The sequence below is a fragment of the Lepidochelys olivacea genome (assembly GCF_965140295.1).
Source record: "Lepidochelys olivacea isolate rLepOli2 genome assembly, chromosome: 8".
NCBI classification, from domain to species: domain Eukaryota; kingdom Metazoa; phylum Chordata; order Testudines; family Cheloniidae; genus Lepidochelys; species Lepidochelys olivacea.
In genome coordinates, this window is record NC_140418.1 from 103,205,263 (window position 1) to 103,230,413 (window position 25,151).

At 47.7% G+C, this 25,151-nt stretch overlaps 1 protein-coding gene across 1 annotated transcript in view; it reads left to right on the forward strand.

The window, feature by feature from the left end:
• The first annotated feature begins 54 nt into the window (after positions 1-54).
• Positions 55-25,151, forward strand: part of LOC311524573 (vitamin D3 hydroxylase-associated protein-like) — a 30,319-nt gene continuing 5,222 nt past the window's right edge. Inside the window, 12 exon segments of the mRNA XM_084635783.1 lie at positions 55-4,375; positions 6,267-6,601; positions 8,558-8,671; positions 10,166-10,309; positions 13,091-13,224; positions 13,561-13,767; positions 15,242-15,282; positions 16,054-16,178; positions 16,476-16,601; positions 17,747-17,844; positions 21,310-21,409; positions 23,489-23,532. Coding sequence (XP_084491909.1) covers positions 6,392-6,601; positions 8,558-8,671; positions 10,166-10,309; positions 13,091-13,224; positions 13,561-13,767; positions 15,242-15,282; positions 16,054-16,178; positions 16,476-16,601; positions 17,747-17,844; positions 21,310-21,409; positions 23,489-23,532 — 1,343 coding nt within the window. The 5' untranslated portion in view covers positions 55-4,375; positions 6,267-6,391.

The following is a 25,151-nucleotide window of genomic DNA, read 5'->3' on the forward strand; positions in this document are numbered from 1 at the left end:
ACGATACATGGCTCTGCCATCGTCTCTTGCAGTGAAGGATCTCTGAGCTCTTTGCAAGCATTCGCTAACTCTGGCTGTGTCTGTGCTGGAGCAGAGATGCGTCCTGTGGCAATGGAAGGGGTTTTTTTTCCATTCCTGTTGTTGATCCACCTCTCCGAGAGGCAGTAGCAAGGGCAATGGAAGGATTCTTCTGTCAACCTAGCTGCGGTTATACTGGGGGTTAGGTCAGCCTAACTATTGCGACTGGGGGCAAAACCTTTCACCGCCCTGAGCGGCGGAGCTGGGTCGATCTAATTTTTGAGTGTAGACCAGGCCTAAGGCTCACACCACGCACCTGTGAAGTATTGGTTTCCCCATATTATAGGCAGAGAAACTGAGACACGGAGCTGTTTATAAGTCGGTTCAGGCCTCGTAGGGTCTGTCTTCACTGCAGAGTTTGCTCTTACTCAGACGATGCCCATAGCCCCCCTCCTGTCCACACACACACACACACACACAACCCTCTCCCCTGAGTTTGGTACTTCACAACCAGGCTCGCTGGCCTGGCTCAGGGTGCAGGTTAGAGCGTGGATACTGCTTTCACTCGGGCTGGTGACCCACCCACTTCGCAGTGAGGGTGCAGATTACATCACTCCCGTGCTGGTAGTCCTCCAGTGCCGTCCCACAATCCCCCCTGCGTGGCCAGATGAGTTCTCCCACAGGTCACTGGGAAGGAATCGGCGAGTAGCTCAGTTTATTTGCAGCACAAAGAACCCTGGGATGTGACACCGGAGGTCCCAGCAACGCACACACTGGGAGGACGGCACCAGTGAGGACACAGTAATGCTAGTAAGGCTTTGCAGGGTGGCCCTTGCACCTGGGCTAGGCTAAGCTGGGTGCTCCGATCCGGTTGCCGATCGCCTGCGTTAACTTCGCAGCGAAGACTGACCCATAGCATGTGGCAGAACGGGCCATGGTAAGAGCTGCCCGGGCAGCTGCAGACCCTCCGTCTGCCCTGGTTGGGGGCCCAGAGGGGGGGGACATGGGCCGGGAGCTGCTTTCAGGGTCTCCCCACCCCAGGCAGATGGAAGGTTCACGGCTCCAGCTGCCAGGTTGGCCGGGGAGCAGAGAGTCAGGGGTCCGGCAAGGGGCAGGGCCTGTGGTGAAAAGTGGGAGGGCCCTGGCCCCTCCTCATTCCAGCACCCCACCTCCTGGTTCTCTTTCCCCTCTTGGTCGCAGCTGGCCAGTCCTCCTTCAATATCCACTCTTTCCAGTTGCCTTGTCACGGATCCTTCCCCTCTGGGCTCTGTGGCAACAATTTCTTCCTAAATCTGGTTGTCCAAGATGACCTTGTCTTCTCGAATGTTATTCAGGGTTGAAATCTGCACTTCCAGCCTGCGTATCTTCTCCTCTGGTATGTCGGTCGGCCTGTACCAGGAGTCTCTTCTGTCCTTTGGCAGAAATGAAAACCTAGCACATCCAAGGCAGGTCACCTCACTTGCTCCTTCATCATTCATATCCGTTGTGGAGGTAGCTGTCATGGGGTGCTCTGCTCATGGCAGGTATGGCGCCTCCTCCTGGCCGTTCTGGGAATAGCTCACCAGGTTGACGCCCCTTTCTGCAGTTGTGTGCTGTCCTGCTGCCTCTGTCTGCAGCCCCTCTCTCACCTCAGGCGTGCTGCGGCCCCCTTGTGACTCAGGTCACTACTGTGGTTTCCCCTTGGGGGGTAGAAAAGTCTCTCCTCACACACTGGCTCCACCTGTTTCCTTATTCACTGCCCCTCTGGTGCCGCTTCCCCAGTGGCTGGTTGGAGAACCTGGGCCCACCCTCTACTCCGTGTTCCGGATCAGGGACCCTCTACTCAGCAGTCTAGGCCTGTTCCACCCCAGACCTTGCTGCATTTCCCTGAGCCCTTTCCTGTCTTTCTGACCCTTTCTTCTCTGCATGGGCGGCAGGTGAACGTGCCATTGTGGGAGGCTATCCCCCAGCCCCTTCCCCTCTGCCTGAGGCCCTGCCCCTCCCCTTCTGCCCACCGGAGACTGGAGCACACACACCCCTGCGTGTCCCCCGCACGCTGGGAGAGCAGGGAATTGAACCCACATCTTCCAAGACCCAGATGAGTAATCCAACGACCCCTGCAATCCTATTTGGCAGTGATGTAAATACATACATTTACAGTCCACTCGCTTGTTCTGACTGTCTGGCAGCGCCTTGAAATTTATGTAACCGAACTAGGAGCAATATGGAGAGCCTGCTCTTAAGGTAATTATGGAAAAGGGAAAGCGTTTTTGCAAAGCCAGTTTGAAAGCTCTTGGGCCTAACTCCATCCTGGGTGGTGCTGGTGAGAGTCTGGAGTAACTCCTCTGATTTCAGTGGAGTTTCTCTCGGTTTAAGCTTGAGTAACACAGGGCCTGATGTAAACACGTGGAAAGCTAGGGAAGACTGTTCTCTGGATCTGACGCACGTTTTTTCTGAGGATGGTCCTTTGGACTGTTTGCATTGGGCTGTGATTCTGGAATTTGCTATGAAGTTTCAAAAAAGTTGAATTCTGTGGGGTGTTTAACATGGTGGCCCTGCTGCCCCCTGCTGGTCAAAACATTGGGGGGAAAAGGAGAGAAACTTGATTATCACTACAAAAGGTCCGTCCGTCCCCCCCGCCCCCCTGCTGGTAATAGCTCATCTTATGTGATCACTCTCCTTACAGTGTGTATAATAACACCCATTGTTTCATGTTCTGTGTGTATAAAAACATCCTCACTGTATTTTCCACTTTATGCATCCGATGAAGTGAGCTGTAGCTCACGAAAGCTTATGCTCAAATAAATGGGTTAGTCTCTAAGGTGCCACAAGTCCTCCTTTTCTTTTTACCTATGTAACTATTGATCTCTGATGATATTAGCCAAGTTTTTTTAGGAAACTATTGAGTTTTGGGTGCCCAGCTTGAGCCACTTTAAAGATCCTGATTCACAGATAGGGCCGAGCATCCACCCTCTGAAAATCAGACCGCTTTAAGACACCCTAAATTGGGTTCCCAAAAATGGAGGCACCCATAAGCAGAAGTCGTGTTTGAAACTCTTGGCCTGGCGATTCGAGCGCCACGTTCTAGAACGGAAATCCATTGCTGTCGAGTATGCTTGGGCCCTTCACGCAGCCGCTCGCGGCTTCCCTCAGACGTGTGATGGGAGCAGCTGCCAGGAGGGGATCAGGGCGGAATGGCAATCAGCAACAAAACGATAGGCTATGTCTTCACTGCGCAGTTAGCCCAGGGGATCAGCCCCCTGGTCTGAGCACATGGCTTAGCCTAGCCCTGGGGTGAGCAGCCCCCAGTGAAGTCTCACCTGCGTTTCTGTGCCCTCCTGGTTTCTGCATTAACCCCCAGGAGACTCAGGGGGGGCACGTTCCTTGGCTCTTTGAGCTGAGATGCTCCGAGTCTTTCCCAGTCCACTGTGTGACTTGCAGGAGAACTGGTCTGTTCTCGGGGGCCATTGTGGGAAGGCACTGGAGGACTCTCCGCACTGGAATGGCTTAACCTGTGTCCTCACTGCAGACTGGGCGCATTCCGGCATGAGTGAAAGCAGAGCCTGGGCTACCCCCAGGCTATGCTTGCTCACTGGGGCTGAGAGCACCTCCAACCCGAGCAGTGCTCAGTGTGCCAGGAGGCTGAGGGGGGCTTCTTTGATCAGCTGCTTTCCCCAGCGCCCTGCCACCTGGGGCAGAGAAATCAGAGATGCATCAGAAAGCAGGCAGAGTGCTTTCCCCTTTCCCTCCGGAGCTGACAGCTTTCTCGCTGGGGGGCTCAAAACTGATGGCGGGCAGAACAGACATGGGGATAGATCTGATGGGAGGTCTCGGGGCACAGCATTAATTTGGGGGGGTTGAGTTTTAAGCAAGAGGATGGTCACATCTGGGGCTGGTGATAGACCCCCTCTCCCATCCCCCACAGACAGTTTTCTCAGACCACTGTAAGCACCGAATCCCAGGCCAGGGGTTTTTGTGTATGGAAGAGGAGGGGAACGGTTGGGCTAAAACCCGGGTCAGAGGCCAGGTTAATGGTGTAGTGAAGACACACCAAGAGAGGCAAAAACAAAAAACCCCAAACCGCTTGCAGAGATCGGTGGGTTAAACTTGGTTGCATTTTAGCCAGGATATGAGAAAACATCTACTCCTGCTGTAACCTTTAGTTAGTGGGGTTAGTTACTATATTAATTATTGCTAGAGGTGTGTCTAAGCCACGCAGTTCAGAGCTGGATTTTGAGCACCCTAAGCTCAGGGTTGGTCAGATGTCTGTCCATTATAGAAAAAGGAAGGACTGCACAGTGGTTAGGACACTAGATGTAGGACTTGGGAGCCTGGGTTCAATTCCCTGCTCAGCCAGAGACTTCCAGTGTGACCTTGGGTAAGTCAATCGCTCAGTGCCTCAGTTTCCCATCTGTGCAATGGGGATAATACCCCAGCCCAGCCTCACAGGGGCGTTGAGGATAAAAGAATCAGAGTGTGAAGTGCTCTGAGACCACAGTGAGAAGGGTCAATCGTGAAAGTTACGGGGGGGAGGGAAAAGGGTTTTCCCTCTCAACCCACCCTGTCCCCAAAGCTCTGGGATTTTAGATGGGCCCCATCTCGACCTCTCTCTTTTTCTGATTATGAGCTAGTTACAGTGATTGCTGTATTCTGGATTTCTCTATTTGTGACAACCTCAGAATCTGATGGAGACATCCTTCAGCTTGCCCCAGGTGGAGTGCTGCGGCTCTTTGCCCCATGCCCACATCTTGGGAAGGAGACGGGGAAGCTGCGACAAATGTGGGGGTGCTCTTTGTTAATGATTGATACTGGTCTCTGAATCTGGCACTAGCCTGGTGCGTCTGTCCGGAGGGTTCTGATTAAACGCTTCTGTCTAGGGTGCTCCAGGCAAGGAGGCCACTTCTACGAAAGGGTCAGTAGGAGATCAGAGCCAGTGGCCTTAATAGCCCTGGGCCAGTCTCCTGGGCAGCCCCCAACCTGGCTTGATAGGGTGGGTCAGGACCCACATACATTTGGGAGAACCTAGGGGACAAGGGGAGAGAGAGTAAGGTTGATGGGCTGGAAGGAGAACAGCAGGGGCCTACAGCCAGTTGGGGTGGTCCCAGGATGACCCAGGCTGCAGTGTTTAAAGCACCGCCTGGGAGAAAACCCCCCTGACTGGCTGCTTTCCTCCCTTGCCCGCCTCCTGGGGATGAGCAGCCAAGCAGGGCTGCTGCAGGAAACAAGCAGAGGGAGAGGAGGAAACGGGAGGAGGCCAGCAGCTCAGGGTGGTTCCAGTGCCCTCCTGTGAGCAACCACATCACTCCCCTGTGCTTCCCAGCAATGGCTGGCAGGAGGAGAGGGGACCCCGCTGCCATCCCCAGGCCTTGGAGAGGGGCGTGAAGAACCCCAGGAGGAGCAGAAGTGGGGCTATGGGGTTAGAATTGATGGGGGGACAGGGTAGACTTGAGGGTTGGGTGCAGAATTAACCGGGCCAGGGGACAGGCAGACATGGGAGTGCTGATTTCTTTCCGGCCCCTTTAAGCACTGCTGGGCTGGCTAGGAGAACGTGAGTTGGTTTGGTTCTGTCTGTTAGATAGGGCGAAATAAACACAGGGGGTGGGGGGAATAGCTCAGTGGTTTGAGCATTGGCCTGCTAAACCCAGGGTTGTGAGTTCAATCCTTGAGGGGGCCATTTAGGGATCTGGAGCAAAAATTGGGGATTGGTCCTGCTTTGAGCAGGGGGTTGGACTAGATGATTTCCTGAGGTCCCTTCCAACCCTGAGATTCTATGTTTTCAAAACCCTTTTTTCGCTGATGCTTTGTTCCAGCCACTCAATAAAAACACTTTGTTGCAAGGAGGTGGATGGTCGCTATATTGGGGGCCCCAGGTCCCCGAAGGGAGGAAACACAGGGACCAAAACCCAGCTGGACCTGCAGGGGGATAAGTGGTTGGTACACAGGGCAGTGTGCCAGGGTCCTGGTCTGAGAGTGGAAAATTTGGGGTGAATCTCACGAGACAGGGTCAGGCAAGAGGCTGATCCGTGGAGAGGAGGCTCTCAGAGAGACCAAACAAGGGACACGGGTGCTGCTTGTCTCGTACCCGTGAGGCTCTCGTTGGTTCCCGTTGACATTCAACATCTCATTTCAAATGGGACAGCCTCTTGGCCTGCACAGAGGAGAAATGAAGCCCCCACTCGGCTATCGCTGATGGGGCGAAGGTTCAGTGCCGGGGTGAAGTCCAGGGTTTAGGATGCCCAGCCCTGGATTTTTATGCTCTCCTGTTTCAGAGCTGGTCTCTAGCTGACTGCACGCTGCAGGCGGCTAAGTAGCACTCGCCTTCGCCTGTCCTTTCCTGCTCACGCGCCCGAGCCCAGCGCATCGGCAGGCGTGAAGGCTGGGAGACGGTCCCGCTATGATTTGGGCAGATCTGTGGCTGCTCTTGCCTGAGGGCGAGGTTGATCCTCGCGCCATGGCAGCCCTGCTCTGCGGCTCAGCTGCAGCCGTCCTGGCGCTGAGATGGGTGGGGCAGAGGCGGATCCAGGAGAAGATGGAACAGGCAAGGAGGACGCGGGATCTCGGTCTAGAACGAATGGAAAAGGTGGCTCAGCGGTTTAAACAGCAGGTAACTTTCACTTTCTGGCCAGGGGCGGATTTGGGTCACCTTAAGCAAGTGGGTGGAGATTGTTTAGGGAATGAACAATCATTTGGGGGCACGGTCATGCCGAGCAGCAGCCCACCTTGAGGGGGAGCTCCCTTCCATATACAGGTTTCAGAGTAACAGCCGTGTTAGTCTGTATTCGCAAAAAGAAAAGGAGGACTTGTGGCACCTTAGAGACTAACCTATTTATTTGAGCATGAGCTTTCGATGCATCCGATGAAGTGAGCTGTAGCTCACGAAAGCTTATGCTCAAATAAATTGGTTAGTCTCTAAGGTGCCACAAGTCCTCCTTTTCTTCTTCCATATACAGTGACATACCCCCTTTATCAGGTGCAGCCTGCTGCACCCCTATTCTCCATGGCCTCAGCCCCACTCCCTTTGGAGAGCCGTGGGCCCTCAGTGCAAGGCCCAAGTAAAGGGACTTTATTTCTGCTTAACTCTTGCATACGAATGAGCAGAAGGGTATTTTGGCACACTCTGCTGCAGGGTGTATCTACTCGCTCTTAGATTGTAAGGTCCTTGGAGCAGAGATTGTATAAACTGACAATTATAGCCAATTGCAAATTGGGGGCAGAAGAATGCAAACATTTCAGATTCTTTTTCCATCTAAATGTTACCTTTTGAAAATGCTGACTGGGTCTCAGCTGAAAAATCAAGGCACTAACTAGGCAAGGAAAAGGCTGTACAGTAAGTAATGCAAGTGTGTCACACAACTCAAACCACTGAGGTTGCTGCAGCTCCTTGGACAAAGAGGAAATTAGTGGGTTTTCTGCATGAGAAGGCTCTGTATTATTAACAGGATCTTGCGTGCCCGTGCATTCCCTCCTCCTGCACGGTCTGTTGCATTGCAAGGCTACCTCTTTAAAGTGAATATCTTGACAAAGCCCTAGCTGGGATGATCTGGGGGTTGGTCCTGCTTTGAGCAGGGGGTTGGACTAGATACCTCCTGAGGTCCCTGCCCACTCTGAGATTCTATGATGATTCTGAAAAAAGAAAAGGAGGACTTGTGGCACCTTAGAGACCAACAAGTTTATGTGAGCATAAGCTTTTGTGAGCTACAGATGAATGCATCCAATGAAGTGAGCTGTAGCTCACGAAAGCTTATGCTCACATAAATTTGTTACTCTCTAAGGTGCCACAAGTCCTCCTTTTCTTTTTGCGGATACAGACTAACACGGCTGCTGCTCTGAAACCTATGATGATTCTATGATCTTAAAAAATCCCCTGTGAGAGGTGTTTAGTAGAGCTAGGCAGAAATCATCCAGCAAAGTTATTGCTGATCAAAAATGGCAAAACAATTTCACAGGGAAACTGCTGCAAAATTGCCTTTTACAAGACTCAGACTGGAACTATTTTCTGGCCTGTTTCCTGCAAAATGTATCATGATTCTTCTGTTCTTACTAGAAGTTTTTATCTGCATCACTTTGTAAATCAGTGTCAGAATTTGTAAAATAAAATTTCTGCAACTATTTCCCACTCCCCTACTTTGCCCAGACCCAGCTAACTCGTTTATATTGCTAACTTATTTTGGCAGACAACCTGCTTGAGTGCTCTCGCTGAAATCAAACAATGTTTTTATTTTTCAATAAGTCTCTGCTTTGTCCCATAATTTAACCAGAAGATAAGCCCCAGTGCTGTAAGGAGCTTCACCCGGGCGGACTCGCATAGAGTCCAGGAGAATGGATTCTATCATGTTGGCAGGGGATATATCTATCGAGGAGGAGGAGCGTGAATAAATCATCACCAAGAGGTTTTTAATACTCCTGGGTGGTGTTTATAAGCTCACCCAGGGAGCCAAGCTCATCCCTGCTGTAACTCTGCAGGCTCCCGTCGAGTTACTCCCTGAGTGTAATTGATCCACTGTTTGTAATGTCTTTTCTGTAAACCTTCCCTGTGTAACAATGCATCTACACCTGGCAGAACCCAAGGATACAGGCTGGTCACATCCTCTCCCTGCCGCTTGTGGAGCTGGCTGAGAAACTGAAGGAAGGTTCCCTCTCTCCAGAGAGCGTCCTCTACACGTACATAGAGCAGGTGACTACAACAAGGTGTACTGGCCCTATAAAGTTAGGAGGGGAAGCCTTTATGTTACTGCTGAGCAAGCTGGGTGAGAGAGGGGAATTACCACAGCGATGCTCAGATATTCCGGTAATGGGGGGCAAGTATGAAGCCCTAGGAAACTGCATGCAGTGCGCTGGAATATTTAGCAGTGGAGAACGGGTACTGCACATGTCCTCTGAGGTGGGGTGTTTGCAGAGGTAGAAGAGCGAGCCCTAAATGTAACGTCGTCAGTAGACCTGCTCAGGAATTTTTCAGTGAAAGGTTTTTTTAATCAGAAAATGCAGATTTGTGGAAACAGAAACTTTTGGTGGGAAAGGCTTGGTTCTGATGAATTTTATTGACTTGAACATAGTTGATTTTTTTTAAATTGGCCACATGATGTTTCAATAATTTCTAAATGAAAAATTCTGGTTTCCCCGTTTTGAGATGGCCTTTTTGTTTCAAAATTTAAGCTAATTGCAGTTTAAAAAATTAAGAAAGGTTGAAATCTAAATGAAATGTTGCAATTGACCCAAATCACTTTTTTTCCTTCGGATTTTCAGTTCATGAAAATTTCAACTTTGTTCCATTTAGGATGAGAAAAAAATTTATGGGACAGGAAAATCATTCCCCACCCACCCACTAGTCATTGGAAGTGGGGATAAAACCCAGGACCTCTGGATCTAAAAGTGTGAGCCACTGTGCGTGAACTGAAACCTCTTTTAGCTCCTGTTACCCAAGCCTGTAGAAGACTCATCATTTATGTATGGCCCAGCCACTAGAAGGTGACAGAGCACCACACAAGTATGAGCTATGTTCTCCAGGTGCATTCTGGGAAGTTGGGTATCTTGGCGGGCGGGGAGGGAGATTGGTAACGAGAGATGTAGTCTGGCACCTCTAGCTCACCAATTGGAATTTGGCCCAGAGTCAGAGACTCAGTATTGCCAAGTCACGAGTCAAGTGCTAAAAATCAAGAGATTGGCTGGCTTAAAAATCCTAAGAATTAAATAAACATTGGGGTTCATTTTATTTGCCTTCTGGTATCTGAGCCCTTCGGACTGACATGCTCAAGCTTTTCTCCGCAACCACCAGGTATTATTTTTTTTAAATGAAAGCTGAGAGTCTCAAGTCATCACATGACTCCAGGAGCTGGGACTTTAAAAGAAACCAAGCTGTATGTTGCAAGAGTTGGCAACATTGGAGACCAGAAGTCATCAAAATCTTAATAGCTGTTCGGTGGCCTATGTCAGATGAATAGGACAAGTGCTCAGAGCACAAAACTGTCCTAACAACTGATCACAATGAACATACTTCTTAGCAGTCTCTATAGAAAGGCCAAGGACTGAATCTAAAGTCTGAAAAATAGAGCTCCAAAGGTTTGGCAAGGTCCCTCTTTTCAATCTCAAATATACTGTCCTTATTAATTGTTATACCCCCTTCCCTTCTCGTTGTGTTTGCCCTGCTGCTGTTCTCCGTGTCCATGGAAAGGCCTTGGAGGTGACCCGGGAGGTGAACTGTGTGACAGATTTTATGCAAGGCTGTGAGGAGCAACTGCGGGAAGTGCAAAGGCAGAAGGAGAGAGGGTTACTGTATGGAGTTCCTGTCAGCATCAAGGATCACATTGGCTGCAAGGTGGGCACGGTATTCCTATAAACTGCTGGTCTGTTGACTACCTTGTACCGTTCTAAGTAATCAGGGGTGTTCGTAAAAACTGGGGAGTTTAGACTTTTGAAAGGGGGGTTTTATCTCAAACAAGTCACCCTAAAAATTTCAGACGAAAGACCACTCATAAGCAGTTGACTCACATGATTAATTCAAAAAAATTAATCACAATTAAAAAAATGAATTGTGATTAATCACACTGTTAAACAGTAGAATACCAATTTGAAATGTATTAAATATTTTTGGATGTTTTCTACATTTTCAAATATATCAATTTCAATTACAACACAGAATACAAAATGTACAGTGCTCATTTTATATTATTTTTGATTACAAAGATTTGCATGGTAAAAATGATAAAAGAAACAGTATATTTTTCAATTCACCTCATACAAGTACTGTAGTGCAATCTCTTTATCATGAAAGTGCAACTTACAAATGTAGGGTTTTTTTGCTATGTAACTACTCAAAAACAAAACAATGTAAAACTTTAGAGCATACAAGTCCCCTCAGTCCTACTTCTTGTTCAGCCAATCACTAAGAGAAACAAGTTTGTTTACGTTTATGGGAGATAATGCTGCCCACTTCTTAATTACAATGTCACCTGAAAGGCGTTCGCATGGCACTGTTGTAGCTGACGTCACAAGATATTTATGTGCCAGGTGTGCTAAAGATTCATATGCTTCTTCATGCTTTGGCCATCATTCCAGAGGACATGCTAATGACGCTCGTTAAAAAAAAATGTGTTAATTAAATTTGTGACTCAACTCCTTGGGGGAGAACTGTATGTCTCCTGCTCTGTTTTACCCGAATTCTGCCATATATTTCATGTTATAGTACCTTAGAGACTAACCAAATTATTTGAGCATAAGCTTTCGTGAGCTACAGCTCACTTCATCGGATGGACAGTGCCATGTAAATGCCTATTCTGACTTTCAGGTGACACTCTGAACAAGAAGTGGGCAGCATTATCTTCTGCAAATGTAAAGAAACTTGTTTGTCTTAGCGATTGGCTGAACAAGAAATAGGACTGAGTGGACTTGTAGGCTCTAAAGTTTTATATTGTTTTATTTTTGAATGCAGTTATTTTTTGTGTGCATAATTCTACATTTGTAAGTTCAACTTTCAACTTTCATGATAGAGTTTGCACTACACTACTTGTATTAGGTGAATTGAAAAATACTATTTCTTTTTTACAGTGCAACTATTTGTAATCAAAAATAAATATAAAGTGAGCACTGTACACTTTGTGTTCTGTGTCATAATTGAAATCAATATATTTGAAAATGTAGAAAACAGCCACAATAATTAAATAAATGGTATTCTCTTATTGTTTAACAGCACAATTAATTGCGATATATTTTTAATCGCTCGACAGCCCTACTAATAAGCTTTCTAATGGATGGCCTCAACCTTTGAACAGCTTTCGATGAGACTCTTTAATCACAGACTCCGGAATATCACCCACCTCTTGGTGCTGTGAAAATTGGCCAAATCCTTAGCTCATGTAAATCAGGCAGTTCCAATGAACTGGGAGCTTTGCATCAACTGCAGATCTGGTCCTTCATGTCTATCCCTTTCCGAAGGAAGGGAAGTTTAACTTAAATGCTCGATTGATCCCATGTTGCCTAATTTATAGCATCAAAGAGATGGGCTGGTTGTATGGGACCTGTGGACATACCTTGCTTTGTAATGCACGCTGCAATAAGACACCTGCGGCTGGCCCAGGTCAGCTGGCTTGGTTCACAGGGCTCAGGCTGTGGGGCTATAAAATTGCACTGTAGGCATCTGGGCATGGGCTGGAGCCTGGACACTGTAGCCTCTCCCCTTGTAGATGTCTCCACTGTAAGTTTATAGCCCTGCAGTCCAAGCCCTGTGCATGGGAATCACCTCACATGGGCCAGCTGTGGGTGTGTTATTGTAGTGTAGACATACCCTCTGAGACACGGATATAATTGGTGGTTCCTCGCTGCCTTGAGCATATTGTGGAGACCTCATCATCCAGCTAACAGCACAGAAGCCAGCCACACTCTGGCCTGGTCATTATTGGAGAAGAGAACATCAGAAAGAAATGGAAACTCCTGAGGACAGTGTGTTATCCTGGGACTGGGGAGTCCCAAGCCATGGAAATGAGCCAGGGAGAAGAATCAAGGCTGGATGAAGAACCCTGGGGGTGGACAGTATCATGGTGTGGGTGCCACAATACTCAAAGAAGGTCTTCGATGCTGTGTACATGCAGGCATAATAACAGAATCGAAATATGGTCAGGTTCCAAGAAGAGGCTAAAATCTGGACAAATGACACACGGTGAAAATGTGTATGACGCTTGAAAGCTCATGAAAATCATCTTGAAGACTGTAAAGCTGCAGAGGCCATGTACTGACTGACCATGTAGCAAGAAGAGGGATGGAGGATGAGCTAGACTTATAGTGAAAAGTTTGAGCAGTAGGCCACAGGTGCAACAATATACGTCCCCAGGGAGGAAGGTGGGAATGTTATCTGGTTACCTTTGCAGGTCCATTTTGGTCAGTTCTGATGACGTTTGGTGGCCGAGTGGGGAGACCATCTGCCTCCAGTTGCCACAAAGCAGCTTCTCCTTGTGACAAAGAGCCTCCAAATTAGAGTAGGGGGTCTTCTATTTTCTTTTTACCAATAGAGCTGCCATGTCTCGAGCCTGGGGAGAAAATCTACCAGCTTCCAACTGTGTCAGCCCAGCATGTCTAATGAGCTTTATTTCCCACTCCCACAAAGGGTCACGTCTCCACCGGTGGCTTGGTGCAGTTTCTCGGCAGAGTGGAGGAAGAGGACAGCGTGATAGTCCAGGTTTTGAAGAGGCAGGGGGCGATTCCATTTGTGAAAACCAACGTCCCGCAGAGCATGATAAAGTAATAGCTTGTTCTCTTTAGTACAACTGTCCCAGGCCTCCTTCTGTCATCTCACGAAAGACATCGTGCAAGTGAGGCATTGGCTTTGCTTTCTTCTCCCTTTCAGCACTTCTCCTGCAGAATCCATTCCTCCCACCTCCAGCGCAGGAGAAAAGTTACCTGCCCTCCTGTTTCTTATCACCATCCCACCCTTCGCTCCCCTCCAATCCAACGTCATCCGTAAACCCTTCCCATGCTGATCTCCCGCACTGGCCCATTTCCACACCCTGAACTCTTGCTGTGTGTGCAGAGAGAGAAATAATTAACAACAGACCTGCTGCTTTCCATCTTGCTCAGCTATGACTGCAGCAACTTGATCTTCGGCCAGACAGTGAATCCGCTGAACCACAAGAAAAGTCCCGGCGGCTCCTCTGGAGGGGAGGGGGCGCTGATCGCCGGAGGAGGATCCATCCTGGGCTTTGGGACAGATGTCGCTGGAAGCATCCGCCTGCCGTCCAGCTTCTGCGGGTTGTGCGGACTCAAGCCGACGGGATTCAGGCTGAGGTATGCGCTGAAGTAGAGAATGACCACATGACCACAAGTGAAATCTGTTTTACTAGTCAATGGAGCAAGGCATCAGATATCCCCAAGCCATGGTTGTGCCCTGCATAACCCTTGTATTATGGCTGCTTCCCTGCCTAGGACATTTCTAAAACGCCCAGAGGCAACAAGCACTAATGCCTAGGTGCTAACTTGGGTATAATTGCTTCAGGGGAGTTGCTCCATTCATGGCCGCAGGGGCTGCTAGAAATTGATTTTGGACCTCCTTGTCTCTGGTCCTGGACAGTATTTTGTATTTCCTGATTTTCAAAGGGTTAAGTTTAGCCAGCCTTCACGTTCCGTAAGGGTACAAGGCACCACTGAGCAACTGTAACTCTTTGTTCGCTAAATTTTGGGGCATTTAATAGAGACAAGAATTCACCTGCCCTTTTCAAAGGGTGTGGACTATCCTTTTTAGAGGAAGTTAGATTATATCCACGTGGGAAGATATATGACAATTTATCCTGTACCTATCTTTGGATCCACTTACTCAGCTCTGTCCTCCCACGTTGCTCCTGCTTTAATGAGACCCTTTGCTATAGACCAGATATAGTGCAATGCATGTTGGTAATGCACGTATCAAGTAGTGTTACCCGGGGTTCTTTCAACCCAAGCCTCTTGGTAACTTTTACTCTGTGCGAGGTGGTGTCAGGAAATAAATCAGGGGAGACACGGCCGTCCGACCAATCAATGGCTGGCACAAACAGGACAACACGAGTGCTTTCACTTAAAGCTAAACTTGACTTCGTCTCAAGCACTTACACATGTCTGCAACAGGTTAGTAAAACAGCCCCAACCCTCGATGATTACCGAAGCTGAGTGTGGCTCTCGAATGGCACAGCGGCAGCCCATCTGCCAGTGGGGAACACAACATGCATCCAGAGGGAGAGACCAGTCCAGACTTGAAGAGTCCCCCCCACCTCAAACTTTTTCCCCTTATTTCTAATACAGTGACATGTCCCTTAAAGAAAACTTTGTTAAGCAAGCAGTTTCAATGGTCCAGCAAGAGGTTTCCTTCTGATTATCGATTAACCAGGTGTGGGGTTTTCCCAGAGTCTGCAGCCTTGAGGCCCTAATAGACATTCCTGGGGCACATCCTGCTCTTCTAAAATGCATGTATCAGCAACTTCAACACAATTCTTATCAGGAAGGACACGGGGTCATGCTGCCCTTTCGGTGGCACCCAAAACCCCCTCCCCCCGCCGTGGTTACGCTGAGGCTGCTGCATGGCCACTTTACGGCCTGCGGACTTGGCTGCTTTTAGCAGTAACCAACAGCGGTTTCAGGCACTTGACTGGTTTGCCAAAATCACCCTGTACGGTAGCATCGGTAGTCTGTTTCGGAAGCAAGTGCAGTATTTGCAGTTCAGCCAGAGCGATTCCCTCCAAATACCGTTAACTGTTGCTAATTTGTTTCTCCCATTTTATATATTTCATAGCATCCAAGGTCTCACCAGTCCTATAGCCGGCATGAAATCAGGTGAGTCCGTCCTAGTTACCTGGAGGATAACGTATGGATGCTAGTTGAAGACATGGTTAGTTGATGACAAGTTCTGAGCAGGGAAAATTGGAAGAGGTGGTTAGCCAGATCCTGGCCCCTGCTACAGCCCCTTTGTGCTGTCACTTTCCATTTTTATTATGGTGAGTAGGTATTTTAAGAAATACAACACTGTCCCTTTAAATTTCACACTGCCATAGCACTTCATGCTGTATAGAAGAGGATCTTGATTATTTTGATGACTAAGCAGAAGATTGTCTGCTACATCCAGCTGTCTCTGGGTGCAGCGCAGAGGGGTGTGTTGTTGGGGAGCTGGGCAATGGCACCCTGATTCTCTGCCTGGCCTGGCCCCAGATACAGGTTAGAGCAGCCTGGGGGCTGCCCTAACCTGCGCCAGTTGGCATGGGGTCCCTAAGACCACTTGGAGATTGCCAGAGCAGGTTGCACTCTGGCCACCCCTCTGGTCTGGGGAATGGCAGGTGGGGAAGGATAGGAACCGGCTTTGCTGGCTCTGGGGTCTCCTCCCTGCTAGGGGTATCCCCAACAGGGAGATTACAGACACTGTCTGCTCCTTTTGCTCTGCCTGATGCAAGGGAAACGGAGTAGGATCGAGGATCTGGCCCCAAGCATTTGACCCACCATGCCCTGTGCTGTTGAACAGCCTCCCACGCGTTAGCCAAGAGATGGACTATGTAATGGGGCACCTCTGCATTCCATCTTCAGTGATGGGCATCCCTGCATTTGTGGTTGCAGTTACAGGAATGGTTGGGCCAATGGCGAGGGACGTGGACAGCCTGGCTTTGTGCATGAAAGCGCTCCTGTGTGACGACATGTTCCGCCTGGACCCCACCGTGCCACCCCTGCCCTTCGATGAGGAGGTAACAGACTCAGAATGCTCCTCAATGAGGGAGCCTCCGTGAGACATGGCGCCGTGGATTAAAACATCCTAGTCTTTGCAAACCTATGATCTGTATTCTGGAAATAGCCTTGTGGAACCAACTATGGCCAGACAATCTTAGAACATGGTTTACTGTTGGACAGAACCTCAGTTCACCCACAATTGAGCCACCTGGCAGTGGCCACTGTCCAAGACAGGATACTGAGCTAGATGGACCTCGGGTCTGATCCAGTCTGGCAATCCCCCCATTCCTAAGTGAAAGCTCCTCTGCTTCTAGGTGTACTCCAGTTCAGCCCCACTTCGGATTGGATATTACGACGGAGATGGCTATTTCCAGCCTTCGCCCAGCATGAGACGGGCTGTCCAGGAAACCAGAAAGCTTCTCCAGGAGGCAGGGCATACGGTACGTTTCTTGTGTTGAGTGCGGGCCTGAGGGCCAGGGATGGTCAGAGTTCTAATCCCAGCAGTAACATAAAATATGACACACGTATATTTTCCTAGCGCCTAGGAGCCCCAGGCAGAAACCAGGACCCTATACTGTTCGGTGTTCATGCAGCACCTAGCGTAAAACAGTCCCTGACCCAAACAGCGTATCATCTAAATAGACAGGAGAGAGACAGCCTGGAGGAAGGGGTAGAACATGCAAGTTAGAGGGAACAATGGGATGGTGGCAAACATCATGTTAATTCCACCATTTTTTGGGGGGGGGGTGAATTTACTTAGGAGGTGATCAGTTAAATAGAAAGAAGGGAAGGGAGGGAGACAAAGCAGGGAAGAAAAGGGCTAGAGGGCCAGGTGTCTTTGGACAAATCATGTACTTCTCCGCTTCCCCCACCCCTCCATCTGTCAAATGGAGATCATGCTTATTCACTAACCTGTTGTGAAGATTAGAAAGTGAAAAGCTTAATTCAATAGTCTTTGTTCCCAGCCACTGCTCTCTCCCTAGCCTCGCTGGCCCACTGGTCTGACGTTGACATCTTAAAACATCGTCAAGTCAAAATTCTTTCCATACCTCCAACCATGGCTCAGGGCTTCCGAACAGCAGTGGGTGCCAGTTCCCCATAATATTACTTATGGTTGTGTCCCAACGAATAACAAGACATCTGAATCTGTATGGCTCCTGGTCTCTCAGTCCCTTAATTCAGCTCATGTTTGCCATGCAAAAGGGCAACTCTCTTCAGGGGGCATAAGTCAGAGGTCAGGGCAAATTTTCACATCATCAGGGAGACCCAGGTTTATGAGAGTTTGAACCTGGGACAATCAGTACCAAAGCATCTCTACCCCTTGAGTAAAGGAGTAATTTCATTAGCTCCCGGAAGTAGTAGGCTGTTATCCACTCTGGACCTGCCACTAGAGGGGGCAATGACACACACTTTGCAGATGTGTTCCAACGTTGGTGTTTAGGGAAAATGCATCTGGACACCTGGGGCTAATCTGAATTTGGAACAAGCTGAGGCCCCTTTTTTGCTTCTCTAGCAAGGTTTTCACAAACATATATTTTTGTATAATGTCTTTGCCTCCTCTTGAGCAATGATGGTTTTCACACAGCTCATCCCTTTTACCCCCCCTCGGATTGATTACGTGGTGGACGAGCTTTTCACCAGAGGCCTCTTTTCTGATGGAGCTGCAAATCTGTTGGACAAATTGTAAGTAAATCCCGTCTTCTTTGAACAGGGCTGGTGGCCGATTGCTGTGGCTCTATGTGTTGTGCAGGCAAGGGGGCGTAAGGAGGAACCAGCAGACAGGTTCCTTCTGCAAGGAGGACAGGTTTGGTTAGCCTGAAATTAACATGGAGGATGGGTTGTCTCTGCGCGTCCTGTTATCCTGCTGAGACTCTGCTGAGGAATGCTATTAAGAAACTAAGGTTGTGGCTTCCCAGTACATACTAGTTTGGGATAATTTACAGGATGTTAAACAGAGAGCAAGCTCTGTCAGTCCCATTATTCTTACTTCTAGTGGGTGCTCAGTTTCAATTGTCTAGGCTAATCACCCTGCCCGTTATACTTGTATGGCATCATCTGCCACATCACACTAACCTGAATCATATACGTCCACACAATGGGTCCGGTGCTGTAGCATCAAAGCGACATTGAGACCCTTAGGAATTGCATCATTTCTGTGGGGTAGAACTATATTTTCCACTTCTTCATCATTTGCACTGCTGTGGTGGTTCTTGGTCTTCTGTCTCCGTGACTGCTGGCCATTCTGCTCTTGTGGTTCGATGGAGAAGGCTTCATAGAATCATAGAATATCAGGGTTGGAAGGGACCTCAGGAGGTCATCTAGTCCAACCCCCTGCTCAAAGCAGGACCAATCCCCAATTAAATCATCCCAGCCAGGGCTTTGTCAAGCCTGACCTTAAAAACTTCTAAGGAAGGAGATTCTACCACCTCCCTAGGTAACACATTCCAGTGTTTCACCACCCTCCTAGTGAAAAAGTTTTTCCTAATATCCAACCTAAATCTCCCCCACTACAACTTGAGACCATTACTCCTTGTCCTGTCCTCTTCTACCACTGAGAATAGTCTAGAACCATCCTCTCTGGAACCACCTCTCATGTAGTTGAAAGCAGCTATCAAATCCCCTCTCATTCTTCTCTTCTGCAGACTAAACAATCCCAGTTCCCTCAGCTTCTCCTCATAAGTCATGTGTTCCAGACCCCTAATCATTTTTGTTGCCCTTCGCTGGACTCTCTCCAATTTATCCACATCCTTCTTGTAGTGTGGGGCCCAAAACTGGACACAGTACTCCAGATGAGGCCTCACCAATGTCGAATAGAGAGGGACGATCACGTCCCTCGATCTGCTCGCTATGCCCCTACTTATACATCCCAAAATACCATTGGCCTTCTTGGCAACAAGGGCACACTGCTGACTCATATCCAGCTTCTCGTCCACTGTCACCCCTAGGTCCTTTTCCGCAGAACTGCTGCCTAGCCATTCGCTCCCTAGTCTGTAGCTGTGCATTGGGTTCTTCCGTCCTAAGTGCAGGACCCTGCACTTATCCTTATTGAACCTCATCAGATTTCTTTTGGCCCAATCCTCCAATTTATCTAGGTCCCTCTGTATCCTATTCCTGCCCTCCAGCGTATCTACCACTCCTCCCAGTTTAGTATCATCCTCAAATTTGCTGAGAGTGCAATCCACACCATCCTCCAGATCATTTATGAAGATATTGAACAAAACTGGCCCCAGGACCGACGCCTGGGGCACTCCACTTGACACCAGCTGCCAACTAGACATGGAGCCATTGATCACTACCCGTTGAGCCCGACAATCTAGCCAACTTTCTACCCACCTTATAGTGCATTCATCCAGCCCATACTTCTTTAACTTGATGACAAGAATACTGTGGGAGACCGTGTCAAAAGCTTTGCTAAAGTCAAGAAACAACACATCCACTGCTTTCCCTTCATCCACAGAACCAGTAATCTCATCATAGAAGGCGATTAGATTAGTCAGGCATGACCTTCCCTTGGTGAATCCATGCTGACTGTTCCTGATCACTTTCCTCTCATGTAAGTGCTTCTGGATTGATTCTTTGAGGACCTGCTCCATGATTTTTCCGGGGATTGAGGTGAGGCTGACTGGCCTGTAGTTCCCAGGATCCTCCTTCTTCCCTTTTTTAAAGATTGGCACTACATTAGCCTTTTTCCAGTCATCTGGGACTTCCCCCGTTCGCCACGAGTTTTCAAAGATAATGGCCAATGGCTCTGCAATCACAGCCGCCAATTCCTTCAGCACTCTCGGATGCAACTCGTCCGGCCCCATGGACTTGTGCACGTCCAGCTTTTCTAAATAGTCCCTAACCACCTCTTTCTCCACAGAGGGCTGGCCATCTCTTCCCCATGTTGTGATGCCCAGCGCAGCAGTCTGGGAGCTGACCTTGTTCGTGAAGACAGAGGCAAAAAAAGCATTGAGTACATTAGCTTTTTCCACATCCTCTGTCACTAGGTTGCCTCCCTCATTCAGTAAGGGGCCCACACTTTCCTTGGCTTTCTTCTTGTTGCCAACATACCTGAAGAAACCCTTCTTGTTACTCTCGACATCTCTCGCTAGCTGCAGCTCCAGGTGTGATTTGGCCCTCCTGATTTCATTCCTACATGCCCGAGCAATATTTTTATACTCTTCCCTGGTCATATGTCCAACCTTCCACTTCTTGTAAGCTTCTTTTTTATGTTTAAGATCCGCTAGGATTTCACCGTTAAGCCAAGCTGGTCGCCTGCCATATTTACTATTCTTTCAACTCATCGGGATGGTTTGTCCCTGTAACCTCAACAAGGATTCCTTGAAATACAGCCAGCTTCTCAAAGAGAAGAGTCTGAAAGGGATTGAAGCTCATTCTAATCCCTGCTGGTAGGGAATTCCATGGTGGCGGGTCCTTCACTGACTACGTCCAGCCCCAGTGAGTTTCATGCTGGGCTCCATCCACTGTGGCATCCTGCCTGATCACAGCTGACAAGATAGGTTTTCGGAGAGTGATGCAGTCTCTGAGATATCTGGGCCCCACCCTACTTTACACAACAGCATCCGAATTCCAAATCAAAATATGCTGCCAGATGTATACAGTACTCTGCGTCCCAGAGCACCTCCCCAAACCAGCATAATACATGTACAAACAGGGAAAGGTCGGGAAAGAGGGTCTTGTGGCTGAGGTGCTGGAATTGTGAGATGTGAGGTTGATTCCTGGTTCTGGCACAGACTCCTCGTGTGACCCTATGCACGTCGTTTAATCTCCAAATGCTTCGGTTGCTCCAGCTGTAACATGGGGAGAGTAACAACAGGATTGCGTGAGGATACGTTTACTCATGGTGGATGTGCTCAGAACTAGGGTGCTGGGACGTGAACAACAAAACAAAACAAAAAATCCTGCAAAAATGGAAATACAGGAAATGAAGCGTTCGTGTCATGTTGCAGAGAGTTATTCCTGAGCATCTACACTTGCACCCTGAGCAATGATTCCTTTTACGCTCAGGGGTTCAGGACTTGATACCTTGGGTTGGTGCCTGTGTGGGTTCTCATTTTACTATCTAAAGATGCTAAAATGCTGGCTGAGAAGCAGCACTCTACAACTGGATTGGCCTGACTGCCTCCTTTCTCCCTTACCTCCCAGCAAAGGGGACATTGTGGATCCAAACCTGAAATCGCAGATCAGCTCTTACTGTCTTCCCACTCTGGTGAAGAGGATTCTAGCCCTCATCTTAAAGCCTGTGGTAAGTCACCTCGATGTGTATCCTCTTTGCAGGCTTATTGCAGTGGGAGATGCTCAAACGTCTACAGGCTGGGAGGGTTCCCACAGATGGAGAAGGAAGACCCTCTACCTTGACACTTTAATTGGTTAGTCTCTAAGGTGCCACAAGTATTCCTTTTCTTTTTCCACTTAGTGTTAGTTTTGGGCCTAGAGCTTCCAAGGTGGTACCTGGGAGTTAGGCCCCTAAATGCTTTTGATGATCCAGGTGTTAGTGCCTAGTAGGCATAAAGGTGAAATTCAATGACATGCAGAGGCCTACATACTACTAGAGACCTCAAAGACAGGTTGAGGTGGGTCTGAAGTGGCATAAGAACCTTTTGCTGGCCTTCTGCACCACTTGGGAATGAGCCAATAGTATGTTCCTCTTCCATGGGTCTATGGCCAATATACCTTGTACAAAAAGAGCTCTTTGAAACCAGCTGTGTTGCCCTTAGCCATACGCCAGCAGAGAAGTGATAATATTTTTGATGCAAGCTGTCTCAGTACAGACCCATTCAGGTAATCTCCCAGAAAGAATTGAGCAAGCACACATGGCTCCCTTTGGATGTGTACTGAATTCCTGATTATTTCCCTCTCCCCCGCCATTGGAAAATGAGATTGCAAACAGGCATCCAACGAGCATCTATACAGCAAGCATTTGTGGTGAAGTCCCGGACCCTATTTGCATTGTTCTGCTGTTGATATAAATCAGTCTGAAGCAACGCTGGAATCTTGGTGTAAAACCAAAGCTATTTATTCCAATTTAATTTGAATAAGAACTTGTATTTAGGACCATTTCCCTTACGACAATAATTGTGTCAAGAATATGGTTCTCCTCCTTCTGACTTAAACCCTAGTGGGTCCAACAGGTGAATCAAAATAAAACTATGCTCTCCTTGCTTCATACTGTATGAAGGCCTTATCACAGAGCAGAACAGGTCATTCAGGACAGTAATAATCACAAACCTTACGGAACTGGCAGTAGGTTACCATTTCTTCTTGCTGATGATCAGATTTAGAGTTTAGCTACAAACAGTTAAATCCCAAAGGTGGGAGCAATCCCCAGCATTTTGCTATGAACTTTTTCTCTAGAAACTCATGGTGGACAATAAAGATCCAGTTCTGGATCCCAATCTTGGATATCCAAAGGCTTTGATGGTGTTTGGATCTGGGATTTTAGTTTGGATCACTCTCTAATAATATGTATAGTGTTTCATCATTTTAATGATTGTTCATTACAGTATTTCCTTGTACTGTTTTAAGGGCACCGTCCTGTGTGTCTGCTTATTCAGAGCTATTTCACTTACACTCAAGTCTTGTCTGAATCAACAACTAGTCCATGACAAACTGGGGGGTGAATCTACCATACACTAAACTGTCCATGTGAATCCTGCTCGTGCAGGCTTACAGTTTCTTAGTGTGCTTTGATCTAATACCCATTCACAGTGGGACTAGATGAAAGCACACTAGGGCATTGTTAGTGTGCGTCAGCAGGATCCACACAGACAGTTAGTGTGTGGCAGGGTAGATTCACACCCTATTTTGCTGCAGACTCACTGTTCATGTAGACAAGCCCTTAGTAACGACAATGATGGGTGCAGATTAAAAAACGTAATTGAATCTGGAAGGTACAAAGCCTGGGGAAATGGGTACATGTGACAGGCAAAGCAATGCAGAAGCACGTTTATTTCTGTTTTCTGGTGTTGACGTGTATTTTAGGGCGTCTCATGAACACTTCTGCTTATACTGTTGTTCTGCAAAGGGAAGCTGTTGGGTTTTATCTTGGAGACACTGTTCAAGAAATGAGGGTACCCTCTGAACAGCATATATGTTCACTGTGGCAATGCTGATTGTTCACAAGCTGCTGCACTATTTCTACTGCTGCAGTGGAAAAGGGTAGAACAGACAGACTTCATTACACAGGCCTGCTTTGGTTGGGCCTCGGCAGCATTTGGTTTTCGTGGAAACCTGAAGCAGATTAGCTGCTTTCTTCTGAACGATGCTGTTTTTGACTTCCCTGCGCTGTGTGACCCACTCATTCCAAATGTTGTTTCTCTCCAAGTATCCACGAATCGCCAGAGATCTGAACGCACTGTGTGGAGTGGGGTAAGTGGCTCTGTCAAAAACTCCTCTGCAACATCAAATTCAGGGATATAGAAAGGGTGCCCTTGTCGTGGTATCAGAAGTGGAAAGGAAGACGATATCTCCCCAGGAGACTATGCATTTTAACACCTTCCTTATAAGAATCAAGGCTGTACAGATAATTTTTATTTATACTGGAGGCCTGATATGACCTCAGGGAATGTAGAGCTCCTTGTTCTTGCTTGGGTTTTGATTTGTGCTCTGTGCTCAGCGTCTTCTGTGCCAGACTAGGCTGCTGTTCTCCTAGCGGGGCAAAACACACATCCGTGGCTACATACCTGGCCCGGGGAATCCCTGCTTTAGCTCACAAAGGTACTTGGATGGCAGTACAAGAGGTATGAATTGTGAATCACAGTAGGACACTGGTCTATACCCACACTGCACTTCCACTTCCAGCTCATAGCTGGTGTCAGAGTTTGAGAAACATACTGAAGAGTTTGTGTGTTGCATGCGAAAGTCTTTTGGGAACATAAATGGACCCAAAGCCCATTGAAGTCAATGGAAAGGGTCCCATTAACCTCAGTGGGCTTTGGATGAGATCCCCCGGATTACAGAATGCTATCCCCACATGTAAAGCCTGAAGCAGCTCCCTTGAAACGAGTTGAGGTCTTTTCCATTTGACCTAATGGAAATTAGATCATGCCATTAAGTCTTTTCACTTTTATTCTGTATGTGTTGAATGGAACTGCCCCAGCTTGTATATCACATAGAAATAGCAAGTAATGTTTCTTTTCCCCGAATCCCATTAATCTAATAATCTCTATCTGTTATCAAATAATCTCTAGCTGTTATCATCCTCAGATCTCAAAGTGCTTTACAAAGGAAAGTGTCATTATCCCCCATTTTACAGTTGGGGAAACTGAGGCAGGGAATTGACAAGAGCCAGGAATAGAACCCAGATCTTCTGAGCCTCAAGAGCCATTAAATCATCCAGTAAATGATGGAAATCCTTACATTTGTATGTGTATATGACTAATGAGGACTACTTATTTTTCAATTTTTTTGTTATTCTTTGAAATACAGTAATTACAAAAGTAGCTGTGATTCCCAGAAAAAAGATAAATAGGTGGGATTTTATACATATGAAATGATGGGGTTTAAATTAGCTGTTACCACTCAAGAAAGAGATCTTGGAGTCATTATGGATAGTTCTCTGAAAACATCCACTCAATGTGTAGCAGCAGTCAAAAAGGTGATCAGAATGGTGGGAATCATTAGAAAAGGGATAGATAAAACAGAAAATATCATAATGCCTCTATATAAATCCATGGTACTTGAATACTGTGTGCAGATGTGGTCACCCCATCTCATAAAAGATATATTGGAATTGGAAAAGGTACAGAAAAGGGCAACAAAAATGATTAGGGGTATGGAACGGCTTCTGTATGAAGAGAGATTAATAAGACTGAGACATTTCACCTTGGAAAAGAGACAACTAAGCGGGGACATGATAGAGGTCTATAAAATCATGACTGGTGTGGAGAAAGTAAATAAGGAAGTGTTATTTACTCCTTCTCATAACACAAGAACAAGGGGTCACCTAATGAACTTAATAGGCAGCACATTTAAAACAAAGAAAAGGA